General features: G+C 47.0%; 2 protein-coding genes across 3 annotated transcripts in view; one reads left to right on the forward strand and one right to left on the reverse strand.

The window, feature by feature from the left end:
* Positions 1-6,884, reverse strand: part of Srgap1 (SLIT-ROBO Rho GTPase activating protein 1) — a 264,594-nt gene extending 257,710 nt beyond the window's left edge. The window contains exon 1 of one of the 2 annotated variants that reach the window (XM_008765403.4): positions 6,743-6,884. In XM_008765403.4, coding sequence (XP_008763625.2) covers positions 6,743-6,809 — 67 coding nt within the window. In that variant the 5' untranslated portion in view covers positions 6,810-6,884. The remainder of the gene's footprint in view (positions 1-6,742) is intronic. The other variant, NM_001191784.2, reaches the window with a different exon arrangement.
* A 12,523-nt stretch (positions 6,885-19,407) lies between these two features.
* Positions 19,408-21,939, forward strand: LOC120093867 (sentrin-specific protease 2-like). The gene has a single exon (XM_039080597.2). It carries the CDS (start codon positions 19,726-19,728, stop codon positions 21,178-21,180), a length of 1,455 nt encoding a protein of 484 aa, XP_038936525.1. The 5' UTR covers positions 19,408-19,725; the 3' UTR covers positions 21,181-21,939.
* The last annotated feature ends 706 nt before the right edge of the window (positions 21,940-22,645 follow it).

The raw sequence follows: 22,645 nt of genomic DNA on the forward strand, positions 1-22,645 counted from the left end.
AATGAAAGAACAAAGTCTACCTTACAACCGGCGGGTGTGGGTGTAGAGAGAGGGAGGCTCAGGGGTTCAGAGCACTCATGGTTCTTACAGAGGACACGGGTTAGTTTCCCAGCACCCACAGGGCCACTAACAAGCATCTGCAACTCAGGTTGCTGAGGATTCAGCGCCCTCTTCTGGCAATGTCAGGCACTGCACACATGACACAAAGACACATGCAGGCAAAACAGTACACATAACATAAAATGAATGAAATAAAAGTAAATAAATTTGTTTTTTAAAGTATGTTTACTGCTCTTACACAGGACTCAGGTTCAGTTTCCAGCACTCACACTGGATGGCCTGTGACCCCAGCTCCAGGGTATCTAACTCCCCCTTCTGACCTCTGCAGGAACCTACACACACATGACACACATAAACTCAATACAAGCACACACATGCCCACATATAAAAATAAATGAACCTTGATAAAGAGTTTGGGACCTGTCTTTCATCATGCCCATAGAATTCCTATTTTCAACTTCACCCGGAAACACATTCCAGTCTAAGGTCCCTACATCTAAGGCCCCTACATCTAAGGCCCCTAGACTTTCTGTGGCTGATTCAAGATCCACCCTACACACATTTATTCAGGTAGGAAGATTGGAGATTAGGCATCTGGATTTCAAAAGACTTATCTAAATCAGAATATAACAGGAGGTGGTTGAGACACAAATGGAATAATTATATAATGACTAACATTTATTGAGCGTGTATTATGTGCCAAGCCTGTACAAAATGTTTCCCACAAACCGCCCCATGGCAGCATGACAAAGGTCTTACTATTATTACCCATGTCTTGTGGATGAAGAAATTGCACCTTTGATGTCACATGTGTAATTAGTAGCAAGGCATCGAGCTAACACTAAAGCCTGCACTTAAGTATTGTGCCCCATCTCTATCCAAGAGATGGCAACAGGGTGGCCCATGTAGGTTGTCAATAAATTAGTAAGTAACTATACATCCAGAAGTAATAATGTCTTCCCATAATCACCTATCATCCCAATGTCTGCCCTCAAACTATCAAAACCTAACAGATTAGAAACACAGTTTACTTATTTTTTTAAATGTAGCAACTAGGTAGCATGAACAAGGCAATTAGACCAGTAACCTCAGCAGCTGGGAGGTGAAGGTAGGAAGGTCAAGAGAGGAAAGTCATCCTCACTTACAGGAAGGCCAGCCTGTCTCTAATAAAACAAGAAGAGGAAGAGGAAGAAGAAGAAAATAAGAATCTGAGGTCTGGGGGTTGGGGATTTAGCTCAGTGGTAGAGCGCTTGCCTAGGAAGCGGAAGGCCCTGGGTTCAGTCCCCAGCTCCAAAAAAAAAGAACCAAAAAAAAAAAAAAAAAATCTGAGGTCTGACACAACCAGCCCTGAATCCTGTCTGTGGGCTCAAACCCTGCGGCTCCTTCTGGTCAACCCAGGAGGGAGCAATGGAGCAGAGATGGTTGGAGCTGGGTCTCCTGGCTAAAGAGGATCCTAACCTTCCTTGTCATACAGAAGGACATGCTTTGCCCAAAACTGTCTCTAGAACTGTTCCTCAATGCATTTTGTAGTTACGAACATTATCCAGGTAAACGAGCTCCTTACAGTAGCTAAAATCAATGCCAACACGACAGCAAGCAAAGTGAGCATACACAGTCACCAGGCTGTTGTCCTTGATCACAAGGCCACCAAGTCCTGCTGCACCTTCAGATGATCTTGTTGAGGAGGAGGAAAAGAAAAACCCAGTTAGCGATAATTTAATGACAAGTTGTTTATCCTTTTTTGTTTTTTTCATTCAACTGTGAGTCCTTTAGTGAAGAAATTCTCAGTGGATAAGTATTCCACCTCCACCTCTGAGAGAAACCTGAAGGCAAGCCACCACTCCTCAGGCGAGATGGACCCTGATTCGAGCCTCCATGAGATTGTAGGTAATCATACAATTATATATCTGCTATGAGGCCTCCCTACATCATATAAATGACCGGGTTGGTCAAGACAATGCTTGAAGTCCCTCCAACCATAAACTTTTAGCTCCCATTCCAGGTTATATGGTGACAGCAGATTCTGCAAGCACACGAGGGACGTGAGAGCATTTCTTAACTTTCCTCTTAAAGACCATAGCATGGAGAAGTGAGTTGTATGCAGTCCCCTGACTGCCATTGTCTGACTTTGGGCTTGCCTTTCAGTCCTGAGGAGTCTTGCAGGACCCCCAAATGCATCCACCTCTCCACAGAGGCCTGCATGAACCCACAAAAAAGACAGCCTGGAACCCTGCCCCACCAATCCCTTCCCAGTCTGTTCTGCCCTGGGCACAGCCAGCAGAGAATGACACTGACATAATTGTCTTCTGAGAGGCTCCACCCAGCAGCCAACAGAAATGGATGGGATTCGGAGACCTACAGCCAAACATTAGATGGAGCTCCAGGAGTCTTATAGAAGAGTCGGGGGAAGGATTGAGGGCCCGGAAGATGATAGGAACGCCACAGAAAGACCAACAGAGTCAACTAACATGGGCCACTGGGGGCTCCCTGAGACTGAACCACCAAACCAAAAGCAAACATGGTTTGGACCTCAGCACCTCACACGGATTTAACAAAAGTACAGCCTGGTCTTCATGCAGGTCCCCCAACAAGTAGAGCAGGAGCTGTCCCTGGATCTGTTGTCTGTGGGTCCGGTTCCCCTAACTGGCCGGCCTTGTGTGGCCTCAGTTGGGAGGATGCACCTAGTCTTGCAGTGCCTTGATGTGCGTAGGGTTAGGGGAGGGGTTGGTTGGTTGGGTGGGGTGCTGGGTGGTTGCCCTTCTCAGAGGAGAAGAGGAAGGATAATGGGAGGAGGAATTGTGTGAACGGGTGCTGGGAGGAGCTGGGGAGCCGATATCGGGATATAAAGTAAAATTTTCTAAAAGGCTCTGGCATGACATGGAGACACATAGTCTGAAACTGCTGTTTCCCTATGTCCATGTGGTACTGAAACGTACTTTGAGTATCTCAGGTAGCAGACTGGGGAGGGAGGACACTTTTTTCTGGTGCTTCCTGTACATGTCTCACGTAGAGGAATGTGTGGGTCAGGGGGAGGTTACCAACCTAGGACACACAGCAAATCACAGCTGTCCATGCGGAACAGCGAATGCATGCTATTTAAAGCTGATGTAAGCTGCTCACTTCACCTTGTAAAACGCATCTCTTATTGCTCCAGGTTTTCAGGGAGGGGCTCCCCATCTTTTCTCTACAGAATTACTCGGATTGCTCGCTGGGATCCTCAGATAACCCGCGCAGCTCCTGTTTCCCAACCCAACCCCTTACTGCTCATTTTCCAGAGAACAGAACAAGTGGACACTGTTTAGAATCTCAGACCCAGATGGGTACTTCTTAATGGCCCATAAAATGATGGTTTCTCTGGATTCCTTCTTTTCCCTTTCTTCTTCCTTCCTCCCTTTCTTCTTCCTTCCTCCTTCCTTTCCCCCTCCTTCCTCCTTGCCATTTCTTACTTCCTTTCTCAGTATGCTGTCAGGCTGACTTCAAACCCATTCTCCTGCCTCAGCCTCTCCAGTGCTCTCTTGATCCTGTGTTTGAGACGCTAACTAACACGCATGGCATGACCCGACTCTACTCCAGGTTAACACGTGCAGCGTGAGGGGTTCGGTTTGTCCCTGACTAAACTGGTCTACACCTATCCGGATCACTCCTGCTTCATCGTACTGATCTCTTCTATATGGCTCTGCCATGGTTTTATTTTTCTATACTATTCATTCAGTTCTAATTTAATTTCCCAAGAATTCAATTGGTTTGCTATGGAGACAAAATTAAAGGCAAAGAAGATTCCATCCACACCAGGTCAGCAAAGGGAAAAAAAAATGTGAAAAGCTTGAACATTTTGTGAAGCAATTAATAGGAATTTTCAAGACATCTCTAATTTGATCAAAGACCCTGGGGACTGAGAAAAATCTAAATTCATCTTAGATAAGAAAAACCACATGAGAGAGAGAGAGAGAGAGAGAGAGAGAGAGAGAGAGAGAGAGAGAGCGCTATCCAATGTGAATCATGGAACTAAATGGAGTTATGGCCTCACACATGAAATGACCCACTATAACCGGAGACTGACGACAGCCCCAGGTACTCTTGTTCTCACACCTTTGCAGGCAGCCAGAGATCAAAATCTTCCATCTTGAGTTATATTGTCAGATCAACATGCTATCCCAGGAATTCTGAGGTAACTGCAATTGTTATCAGGGAAATAGGAGATAGCAAGAAAGAACAATACCCACAGAGTGTTGGGCTTTAAGTTGGAAGGCGGAAAAAAAAAAAATCACCTCTTATAGGAATGATTCAGAATCACCCATTCCGTGGCCCCAGCCACCTAGAATTCACATGTGGCTTTATTCCTTCATTGGGAGCACACATAATGCATCCAACAAAGCCAGGCTTTCCCTCCAGCCACAGGAAAGGTGGGCTTCTTTTGTTCAGTATCAGATGAAGTAGCTTAGCTGGAATCAAAAGAGTAGGTTATTCCAAAACTATACATCTAAATGCTGGCCTGGCCCGAGCAAGGCTACTACTACACAGCCATCCAGGAGGGAGCAAGGTAGTGATCCCGTTGGGAACCCAGAGCTGGTCTTAGGTCAGCTTCACTGCACAGAACAGCTGGCTTTGCACACCCTGAGCTGTACTTTCTCTCTCTCTAGGTTGTGCCCGGGCCCAAGTGAACTCCTGGGTGTATCTTGATTGGGTTTGACCTCACTGAATTAAAATGGCCAATTACCATGTTTACATATGAATAGAGAAATCCTAGTCCCCGACACCCCCCTACCATGTGTGTGTGTGTGTGTGTGTGTGTGTGTGTGTGTGTGTGTGTGTACACGCGCGCATGCCCATGTGTTTTAAAGTCTGGCCACAGGGTAAGGTCAAGCAGGGAAAGGCAGGTTTACTGAAGTCCTAAACTTAAGAACTGGGTGTGGGCAGTGGAAAGGACTAAGTCCACTTTTTGTGGACTGAATTGTTTCAGAAATAGCTTACACCAGGTGCACAATTCTTCCTTAATTTTGGATTTGATAGATATGTTCTAACAAACCCCATTCGTTTCATCTTTAATGAATAAAGATGGCGTATACTCATATTACAGAACTTACACCCTAAGGAAATTAAGGTAATATTCAAACCTTTCGTCCCTGCGAGTCCTGTCCTTTTTCAAATAAGGACCCAATTACAGGCAAATGGCTTACAGTGAGACACCTATATCAGGAGACCTTTTTGAAAATGAATGCCAGGAGGTGCTCCAAGCAGTAAGACAGCCAGATTGTCACTTCTATGTGGACAACGTGCACAGGGATATGGTGGTTGTTATCAGGAGTCCTTGCCTGTGAACGGTTTGGGGCCATACATTGGAGAAAAACATGTTATCCTCATTAGAAAGTTTACCTGACCTAAGGATATAATAACTTCTCTGCTAATATAACTCTGACATCCACGTTGGGAGTTCCTAGAAGTATGAACATGACAGGCAGAAAGAAACTGAGATTCAACAAATGCTCAGCCTAACTCCCCTATAAAGGTCAGCCTGAACTCCAGTGGAGTTTGCTGGGACTTGGTCTTGAGTCACCCTCCTGCTCAGGTGACCCAGAATTCCCCAGCCCCAGGTCCTCTACAGGACTCCAGGGATTTTCACAACTTCACCATACAAAAGGACACCCACCGAGGCTCCAGGCTTCCCTAAGGCAAGCACTCACTGTTCATGTCAGCTCAGCAGCCCTGTCACAAAACTCTCTGTAAGTGCAGGTGTCCATACAGCAATCTACGTGAACTTTGCATTAAATGCACCACTGAACGCCAGAGATCCTCACACCCATCCATTGTCTTCATCAGGAAATGCGGAGACCACACAGGGGGGTGGGGGCGGGGCAGCACTCATAGATGTTTATCAAACACTCCCGTGCAAAACAAAACACTTGAATTGGAGGGAAAAAACAATATTTTTAAAGTACGAAACACAAAAAGTTAAAAAAAAAAAGGCTTAATCAACCTTAATGAGGTCGCCTCCATTAGTTGACTATGTGAAGGGACTGAAACTACTTACTCATATATTCAAGCCTTCATTTCATATGCAAGTGCTCCCCAGCAAATGATAAAGCAATATCCTCCCGTGAGTGTGAAGGATGGCACCGGATTCCATCTATCAAGGAGGAGTCAGATTCCAGTAGTCGCTGGAGGTTTAACTGCCAGGGCTTGGAGAGAGCTCTTTTACAAAAGCAAGACTCGCCCTACTAAATTAACCCGGGGGAAAGCGTGCATGTCTGAAACAGCCTTCACTCAATGAAACGCTCGACCACTGAGTATTCACACTTTACAAAATGACTCCGTGGGGTGGGGGTGGGGGGTGAGGGGGATGCTGTGACAATGATTTCCCATAAAAAGGATGGTGATGATATGACAACTGGGCAGGAACTCTGGGCGCTGCCTTCCGTCCCCAGTAAATCGCCAGCTGAAGGTGATTAAGTTCCAGCCTGTTGGGAGACAGGAGCTCCAGCCTGGGGAAGCCACCTGGTAGCCTGTACCGGTGGGTCCGATCAGGTTAGGACTGGCTTAGAGGAGGCCCTGGGGGATTAGCCAGGAGCAGAACTGTCCCCTACCCACCATCCGCCCACGCAGACACCAAGTTACACACGGAACTCCAGGAGCACAATGACAAGCAAGCACACAAAAGGAGCGAGGCGGCCGCTCCCACCCTTACCTTTGACTTGACTTTCATACTCGGCTATGATCTCTTTGTCCTTCTTGAATCTGCTCGGGGTGGACATTCTCCGGCTGTTCCGGGCTTGCTTTCAATGGGCAAGTTCTTGTCGGGTGGTCACCGTCCAGTCTCCGTGGAGGAGCAGAGAGTTGTACTCCCTCTCGCAGAGAAGCCAGAGGCAGCACCCGCGGGAGGGACAGGAGGGACGGGAGGAGCGAGAGGAGGAGGAGGGAGAGGAGCGATTAGAGCGAGCCGGGCGCCGGCACCATGCTCTGGGCTGAGCCGCCCTGGGCGCTGGCGAGCGGGAGCCCCAGCCCGCGAGGCCGGCCGTGCAAAGTCGGGCGAGTGGGGGGCGGGGGGCGTCTCCCGGCCGCTTCCTCTACGGCCGCCGGGCGGACGCGGGGATCGCGCGATCGCCGCGCACCATTGTTGAGACCCGCGCGGGGGTCGCGCCCCGCCGGCCGCCGCCGCCTCCCTTCCTGCCGGCGCCCGGGGCTGGGATGCTGCCGCCGCTGCCGCCGCCCGGCAGGCCGAAGGGATGGCGGTTCTCACGCGGGTGCGATCGGCGGGACCCGAAGGGCGGCGGCGGCGGCGAGGCTCGGACGCGCCCCGGTCAGCCCGGCGGAGTTGGCGGATCTGGATCTGGAGCCGGCGCCGCGAGGGTCCTCCGCTGCCTCGGTCGCCGGCGCCTCGGCTCTTTCTCCGCCGCCCACTGGCCGCTGCTGCCCCCTGGCGGCCGCGGCTACACGCGCACCCGGAGCCGCGCCCCCGCCCACTGCGAGCCCAGACCTTGCCTGCAAGGAGAACCTGTGCTGCGGGTCCTGAGGATTTAGGCAAGGCGGGGCTCTGTCGCCCAAGGGGAAGGAGTTCCTGGGACGATCTCTTCCTTGTCCTGGCCCTGGCCCCTCCCCCGCTCTGAGCTCGCCCGGGAGGATGGGTGTCCCCCGTGGTCGAAGTCTAGAGTTGGATATCACCCTAATAGAATCCAAGACACTGTACTCCAAGAGGAAAACTGAACGTTGGGTTATGAAGGGCCTGCCTGTTGAAAATCTAAGAGGATGAAACTCTACCTTCGAGGCAGGGAGGACATCTTAAACACTCTCAGGCCTCTCTTGTCCCTGCTCAGGTTCTAGGATGTCAGGGGGCAAAGTGGTGTGCTAGGAGTCTGTCACATTTAAGATGTTGCTAGACTTCGTTCGGCTGGGTTTACTTTTCCTGGCTCCTTCAAATAATTTCCAAACGCTGGGGTCCTGATTTATCAAAGTGATTCTGGCAAAGGGGTATCCGATGGCCAGAGTGTTTACACTGAGAGATGTAAAGACCGGAGAGAGGCTTAGACTCTTCTCTTAGTTGGCGACATTAGTTCTTAGTGCCGACTGAACACAAGCTAGGCGCGAGGGGACCAGCGTTAGGCACCTGACCTGAAGGATCTCACAATAAATCTCAGCTTAAGTAAATAATTACAGGCATTATGATAACGCTGTAGAAATAACGGTCTCATCCAAGAACAGGGGTGGGGAGACGGAGGGAAGGAAAAATGGACTGTGTTATCAAGGCTGTCTGAGGATTAAGAAGTCATAGGAGTAGAGTACCATTGGCTGTGCGTTTGCAGTAATTGGCGAATTAGCCAACGTCCTCATACAGGCAGGACTATCCCTGAGCGACGCCCCACCCCCACCCCCACCCTGCTCCTGAGTTAAAGGGTTGAACAGTAAGTAGTTGCCAATCTACGTGAGAAGATGCATATTTCTACGGGAGAAAAGGCATATTTTCTCTGGGTAATTGCAAACAACTTTTTCGGAGATCCACTCACATGTTAGGCATGATAGAAGCCAAAAATACTTCAAAAATCTAAACATATGCAGGTGTGGTATACATGCACTGGGTTGGCATTTTTTTAATTACTCATTGCATCAATTTAATTTTTTAATTTGTGTCCTATAACAGAATAGAACATAAGATTGGGGACCTGTTATTTTGAACACCAGTTCTCAGTAGACCAGGGTGGCCTTGAACTTGTTTATTTGTTTATTGAGACAAGATCTCATGTAGCCCAAGCTGCCCTCAAATTAGCTATACCAATGAAGATGACTTGGACCTCACGGTGTCCCTGGTTTACCCCCTAAATGCTAAGATTATAGGCAGATACCACCACAGCCGGTTTTGTGTGGTGCCGCAGACCAAACCCTGGCTTTAGTGCATTTCTAGCTGAGCCCTCCATTAGCTGAACTTCAGCTGAAAAGGATCTGTTTTCTCTTTTACTACACAGGAGGTTTCACTATGACTTTTTGATATTAAGGAAGCAGAGGGGTAAGGACTCACCTCTGAGCTCTTTGTGTCAGGGACTCAGTTCTGGGCTGCCCCGGTTGCATGAGCATCTGACTTAGGAAACAGGACCCAGAGAGGCCCCAGATCATCCAGTGCAGAAGCTGGGCAGGAGGTCACAGGCACCCAGGAGAGTCCTGGGTCGTGCTGAGATAATAGTCCTTGAACACCAGGGAGCCTTTTAGGTACAGAAGTACCAAGTTTGGCACGATTTGTTTCATGTTAAGAGAACTGGCACAGAAAGGATGGGTCAGCCCGGGGACAGTGAGAACCGAGGCAGGCAGCCTGTGTGATTGACAGCCCAAGTCACTTGTAACTGGGATTCTTTCAAATCTAGCTGAGATTTGTATCACCCATGGTGCTGGTGGGGTTTATTCCATATATGTACCTAAGAGAGGCAATGAGGCAGAAAAAAAAAAAAAAACAAACAAAACTGAACCACTAGAAATGAATTGTTGGGGGACCAGAGAGATGGCTCCATGGCTAAGAGCACTGACTGCTCTTCCAGAGGTCCTGAGTTCAATTCCCAGCAAGTACACTGTGGCTCACACCCATTTGTAATGGGATCTGATGTCCTTTTCTGGTGTGTCTGAAGATGGCTACAGTGTACTTGTATATAATAAATAAATAAATCTTAAAAAAAAAAAAAGAAACAAGAAATGAACTGTTTCCTGAGCCTAGAACTGAGCCCCAGACTCTGAGGGCTCAGTGGTGAGTCCTAGTCCCACTTCTTCCTTTGTATAAAACTCCAACAAAAACAAGGCAAAACAAAAACCATAAAAACAAACAAAACACTGTGCTTCCCTAGGCTTTGGTTTCCCCATCTTTGAAATGCGTTAGCTCCTAGATCCCTGAAACTGAGTAACTTCTTATTGAGTTTTATGGTTTTTTTTTTTTTGTTTTTTTTTGTTTTTTTTTGGTTCTTTTTTTCGGAGCTGGGGACCGAACCCAGGGCCTTGTGCTTCCTAGGCAAGCGCTCTGCCACTGAGCCAAATCCCCAACCCCGAGTTTTATGTTTTTTTGTTTTTTTGTTTTTTTTTTAATTGCTGAAGAGACGGCCCTCTGGCTTCGCCTTGTCTTGGTCATTCTCCTATGCTGAGAAGAGACGCCATGACCAAGGCAACTTAGGAAAGAAAGCATATAGCTTGGGGGCTTGCTTCCAGTCTCACAGGGCGTGCACACGGCCATCCCGAAGTCTGGCGTGGTAGCCGGCAGTCATGGGGTGGAGCAGCTGCTGAGAGCTTACATGTGGGGACAACAATCAAGAGACAAACAGACTGACAGACAGAGAGGTATTATAGTCATGCGAACATGAGAACTAATGGGGACTATTCTCATTCAAACCCCCCAAGGTCCATGGCTTAAGCTATCTAGAGGCTACAAAAGGGTAACTTCCTCCCAGAACTTTGAGACCACCGTGGGTAGCTCAGCAAGTGTTGTCAGGCAACAACAGCACCAGCGGCTGGCCCTCTGCATGCCAAGTGCCTATGATCACTATTAGCCTCTTTTCTAATCAGCCTGCCTGGAGAGAGTCTTTCTATGTGACTCAGCTGCCCACAAACTCCTGATGCACCTTCCACCTCCACCACCCCACCCAGATTTAATCAACCATAATGGAAAGCATCTTTAAAAAAAAAAAGATTTATTTATTTTATATCTATGCGTACACCGTAGCTGTCTTCAGATGCACCAGAAGAGGGCGTTGAATCCCAGTACAGATGGTTGTGAGCCATGTGGTTGCTGGGAATTGAACTCAGGACCTCTGGAAGAGCAGTCTGTGCTCTTAGCGACTGAGCCATCTTTCCAGCCCCAGAAAGCATCTTAATAATTGGAGACAACGCTCTTCCGTCCTCGATTCCATCATGATATCGGCATTGCAAACTGTGCTGGGATTAGATCCTGGCAGAAGCAACCCAAGAGATAAAGGGTTTATTCTGACTTCCAGTTGGAGGGGCCATCCTGGGGCAAGGCATTTCTGTGGAAGCCTGAGGGGTTTTGTCCGATGGAAATAGGGGAAAGGGGGATGGGGGGAAGGGGGAGGGAGAGATAGAGATAAGAATGCCCATGATTGGTTGGTTTGCTTACCTTTTTGTTTAGCCCTTGACCCCAGCCTATGACATAGAGCCACACAAGGTTAAGTTGGGTTTCCCTATTTTAATTACTATAATATAGTCACCCCTCACAGGCAGGCCTTAAGACTTGCCTCCTGATGCTTCTAGGTCCCAGCAAGCTGACAGCATTGACTATCACAGTGTCCAGTGAACAGTCAACATAACACATTGAGTGTCCGTGGCTTAATATTACAGTGTTTGGGCACTGGTAATGTACAGTGAGAATTTTGCACACATTCTCAGAAGAACCCCATAAGGTAGACACCGCCTCCCCAATATTCCGAATGAGAATCTGGAGACTAAAGTTTCACTGAAGTGTAATGAGGACAAAGTTCCAGTGCACATCTTCATGAATCCGGATTGGATATTCTTTCCCACTGCCTGCTCTAGTCTGTGGCCCTGTAAATCGTGCCACTGGGAAGCAGCTTCCAGGAAAGCAAGAGGAGCACTTTTTTTTTTTTTTTTTTGGTTCTTTTTTTCGGAGCTGGGGACCGAACCCAGGGCCTTGTGCTTCCTAGGTAAGCGCTCTACCACTGAGCTAAATCCCCAGCCCCAAGAGGAGCACTTCTGATCATGGTTTTTATATCAAGGGTTCATGCCTCTCATCTTGTCATTCAGTGCAGTTATCTTTCTTATATTTAACAAACAAATTTACTCCCAAATTTGAATGAGGTGAATGGGCAAAGTTAGGGTGACCCAGGTGTGATAGGTCACCTGAAGATTGATTCTCACAGCAGTCCTCTGTTACGGTGCTCCCCCTGGTGGTGGGTATTGTCTTCTGTGACCGTGCGCCCCCTTCTGGTGAGTATTATCCTCTGTGATCGGGCTCCCCCTGGTGGTGGGAAGTGTCCTAGCACTATGCTTCTCTTAACTTCCCTCTTAAGCTGCATAGTTTAACTCTTCAGAGGAATGGTGTAAGAAGTTTGTCTGACAGTGAGATTCCTACCCTTTCCGGATGACCCAAGTTTCCATAAGCAGAACTTGACGTACCATCTAGGCAAGCGCTCTACCACTGAGCTAAATCCCCAACCCCCATCTGACAATTTTCACCTGGAGCAAATAGAAATGAGTATTCGGCAAGCACCCTGTAGGCACAAAGCAATTACACGTGCTCTGTGTGTGTGTGTGTGTGTGTGTGTGTGTGTGTGTGTGTGTGTGTGTGTGTGTGTGTGTGCACGCGCTGGGGCAAACTTGCATGCTCATGAGTGCATGTGTGCACCTACACATGTGTTAGAAATAGGTTGACATCAGTTATCTTTCTTCACCCCCTTCCACCTCATTTTTTAAAAGATTTATTTATTTTATGTATGTGAGTTACATACACACCAGAAGAAGGTGCATATCATCAAATCTCATTACAGATGGTTGTGAGCCACCATGTGGTTGCTGAGATTTGAACTCAGGACCTCTGGAAGAGCAGTCAGTGCTCTTAACGGCTGAGCCATCTCTCCAGCCCCAACTATTTCATTTTTGTGAAACAGGGTCTCTCTCGGACCCTGGAGTTCACCCATTTCACCAGACTGATTAGACGGTAAACCCCAGGTAGTCTTCTTACTCTGCCTTCCCAGATTATGGACCCACAACATCAACTGAGAAGTTTTTACATTTGCTTTGGTACTAGGCACTTGATCAACTTGTCCATCTTCCCAGAATCTGATACAACTTTTTAAAATAGTACATGGAAATGTGCACTTGGTGCCAAGTTCACATGTAATTTTTAGCTATAATTTTGGCTTCAATGAATTTCATATCTAATGGGCCCTTCTGGAACTCCCTTAAATGAAAGGGAAAAGTTTGCACCCCAGGGGGTCTACAAATGAAGTAGGTGAAACCTTCCCAATATGGTGGGTTATATTCATGGATCAGGCCAGAGCATCAGGACATACGCTGCTCTGATCACACACCCTGTACTGTCTGGACTCCCCAAGGCCCCTGATTTCACAAACCACCCCCACTTATACTTTGAGTAGATCATATTTTGGAATCGTGTCCTCAGACATTTTATAATGTGTGGCCTTCTTATTGCCACCAACATCAAAATCCCTTTAGAGACTTTTTAAAATTCAGATGAGATTTCACGTTTCCTTCTGAGCAATACCAACACTCAGCTTTTGAGTGACGTGGTCTTGGCTACTTTATCATCTCTGTGTGCCTTTAGTTTACTCTCGAAGAGACCAAGAGCCTGGAAGCCCTGGGCCCAGGGCCCTGAGTCCTGCTAGTGCTGATACCAACAGTGGATCGCGGTGTGCACTGGGTTGTACGCCGTGTCATATATTCCGTAGCATTGCATGACTTTACAGTAGTACCATAGTGTAAAATAGTTTCAGGGAATTGTCTTTTTTTTGTGGCTTTTCACTTTTAATTAATTAATTAATTTATTTATTTATTTATTTATTTTAATTTATTTTTTTAACTTGTACGAATCTATTTTGAAATTATAATATAATCGCAGCATCCCTCCCTTCCCTTTCCCTCCTCCAAGCACTGGCAATCCACTTGTCTACTGTCTTTCAAATTCATGGCCTCTTCTTCCTTTAATCATTGTGGCATGCAGATGTGTACATGAATACCTAAGATCATCACGGTAACCTGCTCGGTCGGTATAATACACCTGGTAGGTACGTTTTCAGAGATGACCATTCACCACGGGACAGCTAATTGGTATGTGCTTCATGGAGCTGCCCACCTTCAAGACTGATTGCTTTTGACTAGGTCATGAGAGATGGGAAGGCTGACCATAATAGTGGATCTTGGAGGTTACAAGACCCAGCCTAGATCCTAGGAGGGGCTGGCGAGATGGCACAGAGGTTAAAAGCACTGGCTGCTCTTCCAGTAGATTCTGAGTTCAATCCCCAGCAACCACATGATGGCTCATAATCATCTATCATGGGATCTGATCTCCTCTTCTGATATGCAGACAGAACTCTCAAAAATATAAAATAAATAAATAAAATCTAGAATGAAAAGGAGAAGGAAGTCTTTGCGTTTCGCTTCCTCAACTTCTGTCTCTCTGGCCAATTCTATCTTGCTGCTGAGACATTCATTTACATTACGGTCAACAAACGTATTCAGCAAACACTGAAGACCAGCTTAGACATCCAAATTCATGGAATTTGGGAATCTGGAACTTTCTGTTGAATGACAGCCAATCTTGGAACAGTCAGACCAGAGGGCCACTCTGTCAAGCCCCTTTTAACATAGACTAAGTCATCAGTTGTGTCCCTTAGAGATCCCTGACATTCAGCATATTTATTTCTGATTGCAAAATGGTGGAGTTAAGCCTCAGTGTTAGCATATGCAGAGCACATATGTACTCAGTAAGCACTGATCTACCCTCTCTGCCTATGTCCTATGTGTTAACAGCCAGGGCCCTGGTACCCAAGGCTGGCTGTGAATGTCTGGTGCATTTGGTTCCTCTCTTGTGCTCCTGAGGGTGAGAATTAGAGGCATGCGGCAGCACACACAGGTGTATATGGTGCAGGGCATCAAACCCAGGAGTCCTTTTACGTTGGGGTGAGCTCTCTACCAAGTGAGCTTTCCAACTCCTCAATTCCCCTGCCCACTTTGACTACCTTGGCCCCTTCACAGACCCCTGCTGACTCTTTTTCTTTTTATTTCAGTGTTTTTCCTTTTCCGTTTACACTTACTCACATTGCATCCATCTCTCTGCCCCCTCTTCCAGTCACCCCTTCCATACTCCTTCCTCCATGCCTAACATCTGCTTCTGAACAGATGTGGACCCCACTGTGCACACCACTACCCTGGTGTCTGGGAGGCTAGGCCCAACCTCTCCCACTGAGGACAGACGAGGCAGCCCTGCAAAAAGAACCCATCCCATGTACAGGCAGTAGGGTTTGGAATAACCCAACCTCCAGTGGTTGGGGACCTACATAAGGACAAACAGCAAAACAGCTCTATATGTTGGGCAGCCCATATATGTTCTTTGGTTGGTGGTACAGACTCTGAGAATTTGAAGACAGAGATCTCGGCTTGGTCACAGCTCTTTCATTTCGTGGACCTCCATATTTCTTCTCAGATATGAAACAAGGATCAAAGTAAGCCCACTATGCAGCACAGACACACACACAGGCAGAAACACAAGCACATACTCTCACACACACAGACAGTCACACACCCACACAAAACACACATATGCACACACGAAGGTGATCACTAGAGAGGGAAAAGTCACAGGTAAAAATTCCAGAAACTGTCTTCCCAAGTGTGTCCAGATGTGGTTTGGGGGAACTGTGATGGCTACTCTGGGTTGTCAACTTACCTACACTTGGAATTAACTAGAACCCCAAAATTAAGGGGCATCCCTCTGGAGGATGTTTGCTTAATTTGAAGTGGTAAGAACTACTTTTAATCCTTATCTTCGTGTGTGTGGGGGAAATCTTTGTTATCCATTTTTTGGATGGATTAGATTAGGTGGTATTTTCCCACCATTCCTCTTGGCCACGCCTACTTCCAGGAGCCTATATAAGGCTGTGCAAGAAGGAAGTTGTGTTCTTTGCCTGATTGTTCTTACTTCCGTAAGAGGTCCATTCCTCCAGGGTCCTCAAGGGTTTACTTCTTTGTGAATCTGGCACTTACTAAAGACCTGCTGAGCCATCCAGACAGAAAGACTACTGGATCTTGGACCTTCCATTTCTAAGTAGACATTTTTGGATTAGCTGGACCACAGTCTGTAAGTCATTTTAATCATATCTGCATATATAAATGTACATATCTAACTTTCCTGTATGTATGTATGTATATGTACATGAGTATGGGTTTTCTAGGTCTTTTTTTTTTTTTTTTTGGTTCATTTTTTCGGAGCTGGGGACCGAACCCAGGGACTTGCGCTTCCTAGGTAAGCGCTCTACCACTGAGCTAAATCCCCAGCCCCGAGTATGGGTTTTCTATAAGAACAGCTGAGTAATAAGGCAGCCTAGGTGATATTAATTCAATCGGAGTCAGAGGCATATGTCCCAGGGTGGAATTTCCAGAGTCTCTACTGGGCTGAGGGTGCTACATTTCCTATGGATTAGCAGAGATACCTCATTCTAGCAGTCTCCTTAGATGGGGGGTCCTCTTCCTTCTTCTAGTTTATGGTTTGCAGGAATTGAGTAGCGTTGAGCCAAAAGCAGGCAGTCTTCAGGAAGGTAGGATATGCTTTCCCAAGAGAACACAGGCCGAATGCAAAGAGTAGGATCTCAGTGGAGCTTAGGCAAACCTAGCAAGTACATGTCCATGTGGTGTGCCTTGGGGACACCAAGGAAAGCCCCACAATTGGCCTCTCCTGTTGCCCAAAATCCCTTTATGGCTTCTCATGGAATCATGCCTACTAGTCATCCATGGCTCAGTAACCTTGGATGGGGCCGATTCCAATAAGAAAGAAGAAAAGTGAGACTGTGAGAGTGTGTGAGCCATGGGTGTATATGTGCACAAGTGAGTATGATATGCAGAGGTGTGTGTGCCTGTGTCTGTGAGTGTGTGTGTGTGCCTGTGTGTGTGTTTGTATGTGTGTTTGTGTGTGTGTGTTTGTATGTGTGTTTGTGTGTGTGAGTGTGTGTGAGTGTGTGTGTGTGAGTGTGTGTGAGTGTGTGTGTGAGTGTGTGTGTGTGAGTGTGTGTGTGTGTGTGTGTGTTTCCATAGATTTGCATGCAGATACCAGAGGCTATCACCTGTTTTCCTCCTTTGGCTGCACCTGAGTGACTCAAGCCTGGCCGGCCATTTTGCGCTGACTCACTGCCCAGCCAGCTCTAGGGATGAACTTGTCTTTGTTCCCATGTGGATATTTATTACTTTCCTGTTCAGACTTGCCTGACTTGTTGCATGGGTGCTGGGAACTCAAACTCAGATCCCCGAGCTCACAGAACAAGTGTTCCTGACTCCCCAGCCATGCCTCCAGTCCTTCTATTATTACTATTTCCTTTCCCAGAACAGCAGCAGCAACAAAGACCTGTGAGCCTAGGGCTGGAGCAAGAGCTTAGATGGTGAAGGGCCTCCCACCAGCACTATCATAAAATACAAAAGTGTGGTGGTATTTTCTTGTCACACAGCTCCGGGGAGGCAAAATGACAAGTAGATCATGGGGGGGTCAGCTGCTAATCCACCTTGTTACTTGGAGAAGCAGCCATGAGAGACTCTGCCTCAAAAAACAAAAGTAGAAACTTCCTGAAGCTAACATCTGAGCCCTATACATCACAAACACATTTGAATATGTGTGTGTGTGTGTGTGTGTGTGTGTGTGTGTGTGTGTATCCCTGTGTACCTTTGTATTTATTTTTTTCTTAAATTCCAGTTTTGCAACAGTAGTGTGTAATTCTACTTTCTTGTCCATGTAGGAAGATTCTGTATCACTAATCCCACTCCAGTGCGAAAAATAGATACTTCCTTGGGACTTCAGCATATACTGTAGACCAGCTTACACACGCAAATTTTTGGCCTTGGGAACCTTGAACTTTCTGTTCAGAGACAGCCATTGTTGGAACAGTCAGACCAGTGTGTCAAGCCCCTTTATGATAGACTCAGTCATCAGTTCTGTCCATTAGAGATCACTGCCATTCATCATATCCATTTCTGATTGTAAATGGTGGTAGGAGTTAAGCCTTAGAGTTTGTGTATGCACAGCTCATATGCACTCAGTAAGCACTGATCTACCCTCTCTGCCTATGGCCTATGTGTTAACAGCCAGGGCCGTGGTATCCAAGGCTGGCTGTGAATGCCTGGTGCATTTGGTTCCTCTCTTGGCCTCCTGAGGGTGAGAATTAGAGGTATGGAGCAGCACACACAGGTGTATATGGTGCAGGGCATCAAACCCAGGAGTCCTTTTATGTTGGGGTGAGCTCTAACCAAGTGAGCTTTCCAAATCCTCAATTCCCCTTCACCCTTTGACTAACTTGGCCCCATCACAGAACCCTGCTGACTCTTTTTCTTTTTATTTCAGTGTTTTTCCTTTTCTGTTTACACTTACTCACTTGGCATCCATCTCTCTGCCCCCTCTTCCAGTCACCCCTTCCATACTCCTTCCTCCATGCCTAACATCTGCTTCTGTACAGATGTGGACCCCACTGTGTACACCACTGCCCTGGTGTCTGGGAGGCTAGGCCCAACCTCTCCCACTGAGGTCAGACAAGGCAGCCCTGCAAAAAGAACCCATCCCATGTACAGGCAGTAGGGTTTGGAATAACCCAACCTCCGGCTGTTGGGTACCTACATGAAGACAAACAGCAAATCAGCTCTATATGTTGGAGAGTGGTAGGTGAAGCCCGTGTATGTTCTTTGGTTGGTGGTACAGACTCTGAGAATTTGAGGAGAGAGATCAAGGCTTGGTCACAGCTCTGTCATTTTGTGGACCTCCATGTTTCTTCTCATAAATGAAACAAGGATCAAAGTAAACCCACTATGCAGATACACACACACACACACAGAGAGGCATAAACATAGACAGGCACATACTCTCTCACACACACAGACACACACATGTACACAGGCACACACATACCCACATGCAGGTGGGCACTAGAAAGAGATAAATCACAGGTCAAAATGGCACAAACTGTCTTTCAAACTGTGTGGTTTGGAGGCAAGTGTGTGGTCCATTTTGTGTTGCCAACTTGCCTACATCTTGAATTAACTAAAACCCCAAAATTAAGGGCATCCCTGTGGAGGATGTTGGCTTAATTTGAATTGGGAAGGACCACTTTTCATTTATATCTTTGACCTGGGGAAAAAACAACTTTGTAGGTGCCAACAGTGCAGGAGCTTATCCATTCGCCTTCACCGGCATTTGCCAGGGAATGAAGATCACTCAGTGGATGTGACAGAGGTTCACCTTGATTCAGTGTCTATCCCTTTAGGGCTAGCGAGTAGAAGCCGGGGGAATTCTGCATTGGCTCTTAGATCATGCACAGACTCACATACGCTGGGCTATCCTTTGCCAAACCAGACTATAAAGCTAGATCCTTGAACTGAGCCTAATCTTACTCTGTTCAACACGGAGGAAGGTGCTGTGTCTCAGTCTTTCTAAGGATCCAACCCTCTGTCCTGGAGTTGACATTTCAGAAAAATGTAACCTAGTGACTCCACTGTCCCTCCCAATACACACACACTCTCTCTCTCTCTCTCTCTCTCTCTCTCTCTCTCTCTCTCTCTGAAGACACAGCTACACTTCTGCCTCATGAAGTTCTAATTGTTTTTGTTTGCTTTATGCAGGCACTGACCAAGAGGAACTCTAGAATAAAAAGAGGCCTCCAGTGTGGTTGCCTGTGCTGCCAACGTTTAGTGTATTTGGGTGACTCTGACATCCATAGAGATTTCCCTGATTTGGGGGTCCACAGAGGTTCACTGTGCCCTGAAGCTTCACTTCTCCTACCAGGTCAAAGGCAGTGCCTGAACTGGTAATCCACCGCCACCTTAAAGACAAGGGAAGATCATCAGCTGAGGGAGAACTACTCTTGGATACTGTTGCCTCCCTCCGTCTGAATTCACCTTGCAACTGTCTCCAAGGCCAAAGGAAGCCTGAACTCTTCACCCTGCAGTTTCTGATCTTGGACCAACATGTCCAGTATGGATAAGACACCTGCAACTATACTAACTGATCCTTTATCCACGAAGACAACAACTGAGCCCGCAATGATTGTCTGGCTGACAAACACTGTGACTTGCCAATCAGAAAGCTGTGCCATAGCAGAGAGCCAACAGGTGAGCAAAGGCCATCCACGTGGCCCCTGTAGATGGCAACTGGGCAAGCAGCATGGGAGAGTGTACCGTGAACATTCAGGAAGAGGCCAAAAGAGGAAGTACCAGGCAGAAGGTAAAAAGGCTTGGCAGCATGAAGAGCCCATCCTACCTCTGAAGAGGCTGAAACCACAGCAGTGGGAAATAGAGCTTGGGGTTGAAGAGCCAGGCCAGGGTCTGATACAGAACCCCCAAGAAGAGGTTCCATTCCACCAAAAGACCCCAGAGTTCACCAAAGGCCCCGAGGAACAGGCTGTGACTGAGACAAAGTCTGTGGATGGAGGTAATGGACCAAAGGGTCCCTACAGCAACATAGAGGAATATGTTCAGAAACACCTCAATGGAATGTACCCAAGCTTGTTGGGAAACTGTCAACCCTGGGGCTCTGTGAGCTCAGACTCTCAGAATGCTTTCCAGCACCCATTGGACTCCTCAAAGGACATCAAAGGCTGTGTGGATGCACAGATTCATGCTTCTCAAACACCTCAAATCTGTGAAAACAGAGTCAGCAATGGCATTCTCCCCATACAAATGCCAATAGCTGACGCCAAAGAAAAGGCTTCTCAAGACCAAAAGCAGAGCACAGGGCTGGACCATGGCCCTCTGGTCACAGCGGACATGCAAAAGGAAATCAGTAGCGCACTTGGCCCAGGGCCACAAGACCAGGTCTTGAGCTGTGCCTTCAATATGACCATCACTCGAGCAGACATGCGCACCCTGAGTGACAGCGCGTGGCTCAATGACAACGTCATTAATTTTTACATGAATCTTCTCGTGGACAGAAATCAGACTCAAGGATACCCTGCCCTTTATGCATTTAACACCTTCTTTTACACCAAGCTAAAGAGTGGGGGCTACAGATCAGTCCGAAGATGGACCAAGGCAGTAAACCTCTTTGCAAAGGAACTGATTCTGGTGCCGGTTCACCTGGATGTGCACTGGAGCCTGGTGGTGACAGACCTAAGAGAGAAGAGTATTGTCTACCTGGATTCCATGGGACATAAGAGACCAGATGTCCTTGAGCTGATCTTCCACTATCTGCAGGATGAGAGCAAAGCCAGAAGGCATGTGGATCTGAACCCTTCGGAATGGAAACAGTACAGCATGCCAACAGAGAAGATTCCTCAGCAGGGGAATGACAGGGACTGCGGTGTGTTTACCTGCAAATACGCAGATTACATCTCCAGAGGCCGCCCCATCACCTTCTCTCAGCAGCACATGCCCCTGTTTAGGAAGAGGATGGTGTGGGAAATCCTGCACCAGAGCCTACTGTAGCCCCACCCACCAGGCTGCTGAGGCTGCTGGGAAGGCTTTTGTGGATGGAGCCAAGGACTTCAGGCAGGGTGGTCAGAAGGGCCTTGAAACAGGTTCTCCAGTGTAAAGAGTGGGGGATGCCCCACACGCTTTCAAGTAATGCTAACCTGGAACAAGGGAGAGCTGCACCGGAAGCAATCTAGGAGATAGATGTGCCCGGCACAAGTTAGAAACTGCTCGACACAGACACAGCGCATGCTCACAAGGATGCTGCTTTAAACTGGATTTTTGACCTTAGGTTAATGTTGGGATCTTCACTCATTTTTTTTTTTAAAAACTTTTTGGTTTTTTTTAAAATAAGTTTTAAATAATCACTGTAGGTGTTTTCTACTGCTTCCTAGTCTTTAATATTCACTGTTTCACAGTGTTGTACTGTGGCCATGGGGCCCTTGAGACAGGCTCCATCAGAATTATTGAGAAAATTCGCATAGACATTTTAAGATAAGGTCTGCTTTATTCTTGGAAGTTGAGTGAAGTGTCTGTTCTCCTAAGTGTGTCTTTTAAACCCGGGACTCTTTGAATATGTCCCACCCGTGTGAGTGCTGTGCAGAACTTCACATTCCAAAAGTATTCAATTATAGGATCTTTTTAAAATGTTTTCTTTGTATCTAGGGTACTGAAATTAAATATTTCATTGTTCATGTGTTCTACTGCTTTACTCCCGTTTCTACGCAGACTTGATGATATTTTTTAGTGTATGTACTGTATAGTATGTATAATGCAAACTTACAACAATGTATTTTCTATATGAAATTTTGAAGTTAATTTTTCTATTAATTGTAGATCTTGCATTTCTCTTCATGAAGTTTTTATTGAATAAAGTTTAGTATTGTTTGAACATATTTTGCTAGGTCTGTTTTTGCTTTCCTTACATGGTGTAATGAGGTTGTCTGAGATAAGTGGAAAGCAGATACCTGGGGTGGGGGTGGGGCATGACCCATCAGGCGTGGGAGTGTGGCAGCTCATCAGGGGTGGGCATGGGGGGTCGACTCATAAGTGTAGACTGTTCATACATTTCCATGTTAGTTATTGATTGTCTCTTCTTAGTGCCTAGTATGAAGATACAATACATTAGTGAGGATCTCTCCTCTATCCTGGATTGTAAGGGAACAGAGGACAAACTCAGTAGCACAGAACACTGCAGTGCCCTGTAGAGCTGCAGCAACGTATACCCTCCATGTAATGGGAGCATTGATGTCTGGACTGTCCATGCCTGGGCAAGCATACCTATGCATGTGCACACCCCTCTACATACAGAACAAGCTCACATCTTGCAATCAGAGCAAAAGCCACCAGTAGGAAAACTTAGCTATGTTTCCTTTGGAACAGGCATGGTCAGATGGCTGTTTCCTTTCTCCTCCACCTCCGAGCCCTATAGCATCATCATCACAAGCTCATATTTGTCTGCTCTCTTGCAATATGGACC

Source organism: Rattus norvegicus, chromosome 7 (assembly GCF_036323735.1).
Source record: "Rattus norvegicus strain BN/NHsdMcwi chromosome 7, GRCr8, whole genome shotgun sequence".
Taxonomy (NCBI): Eukaryota; Metazoa; Chordata; class Mammalia; order Rodentia; family Muridae; genus Rattus; species Rattus norvegicus.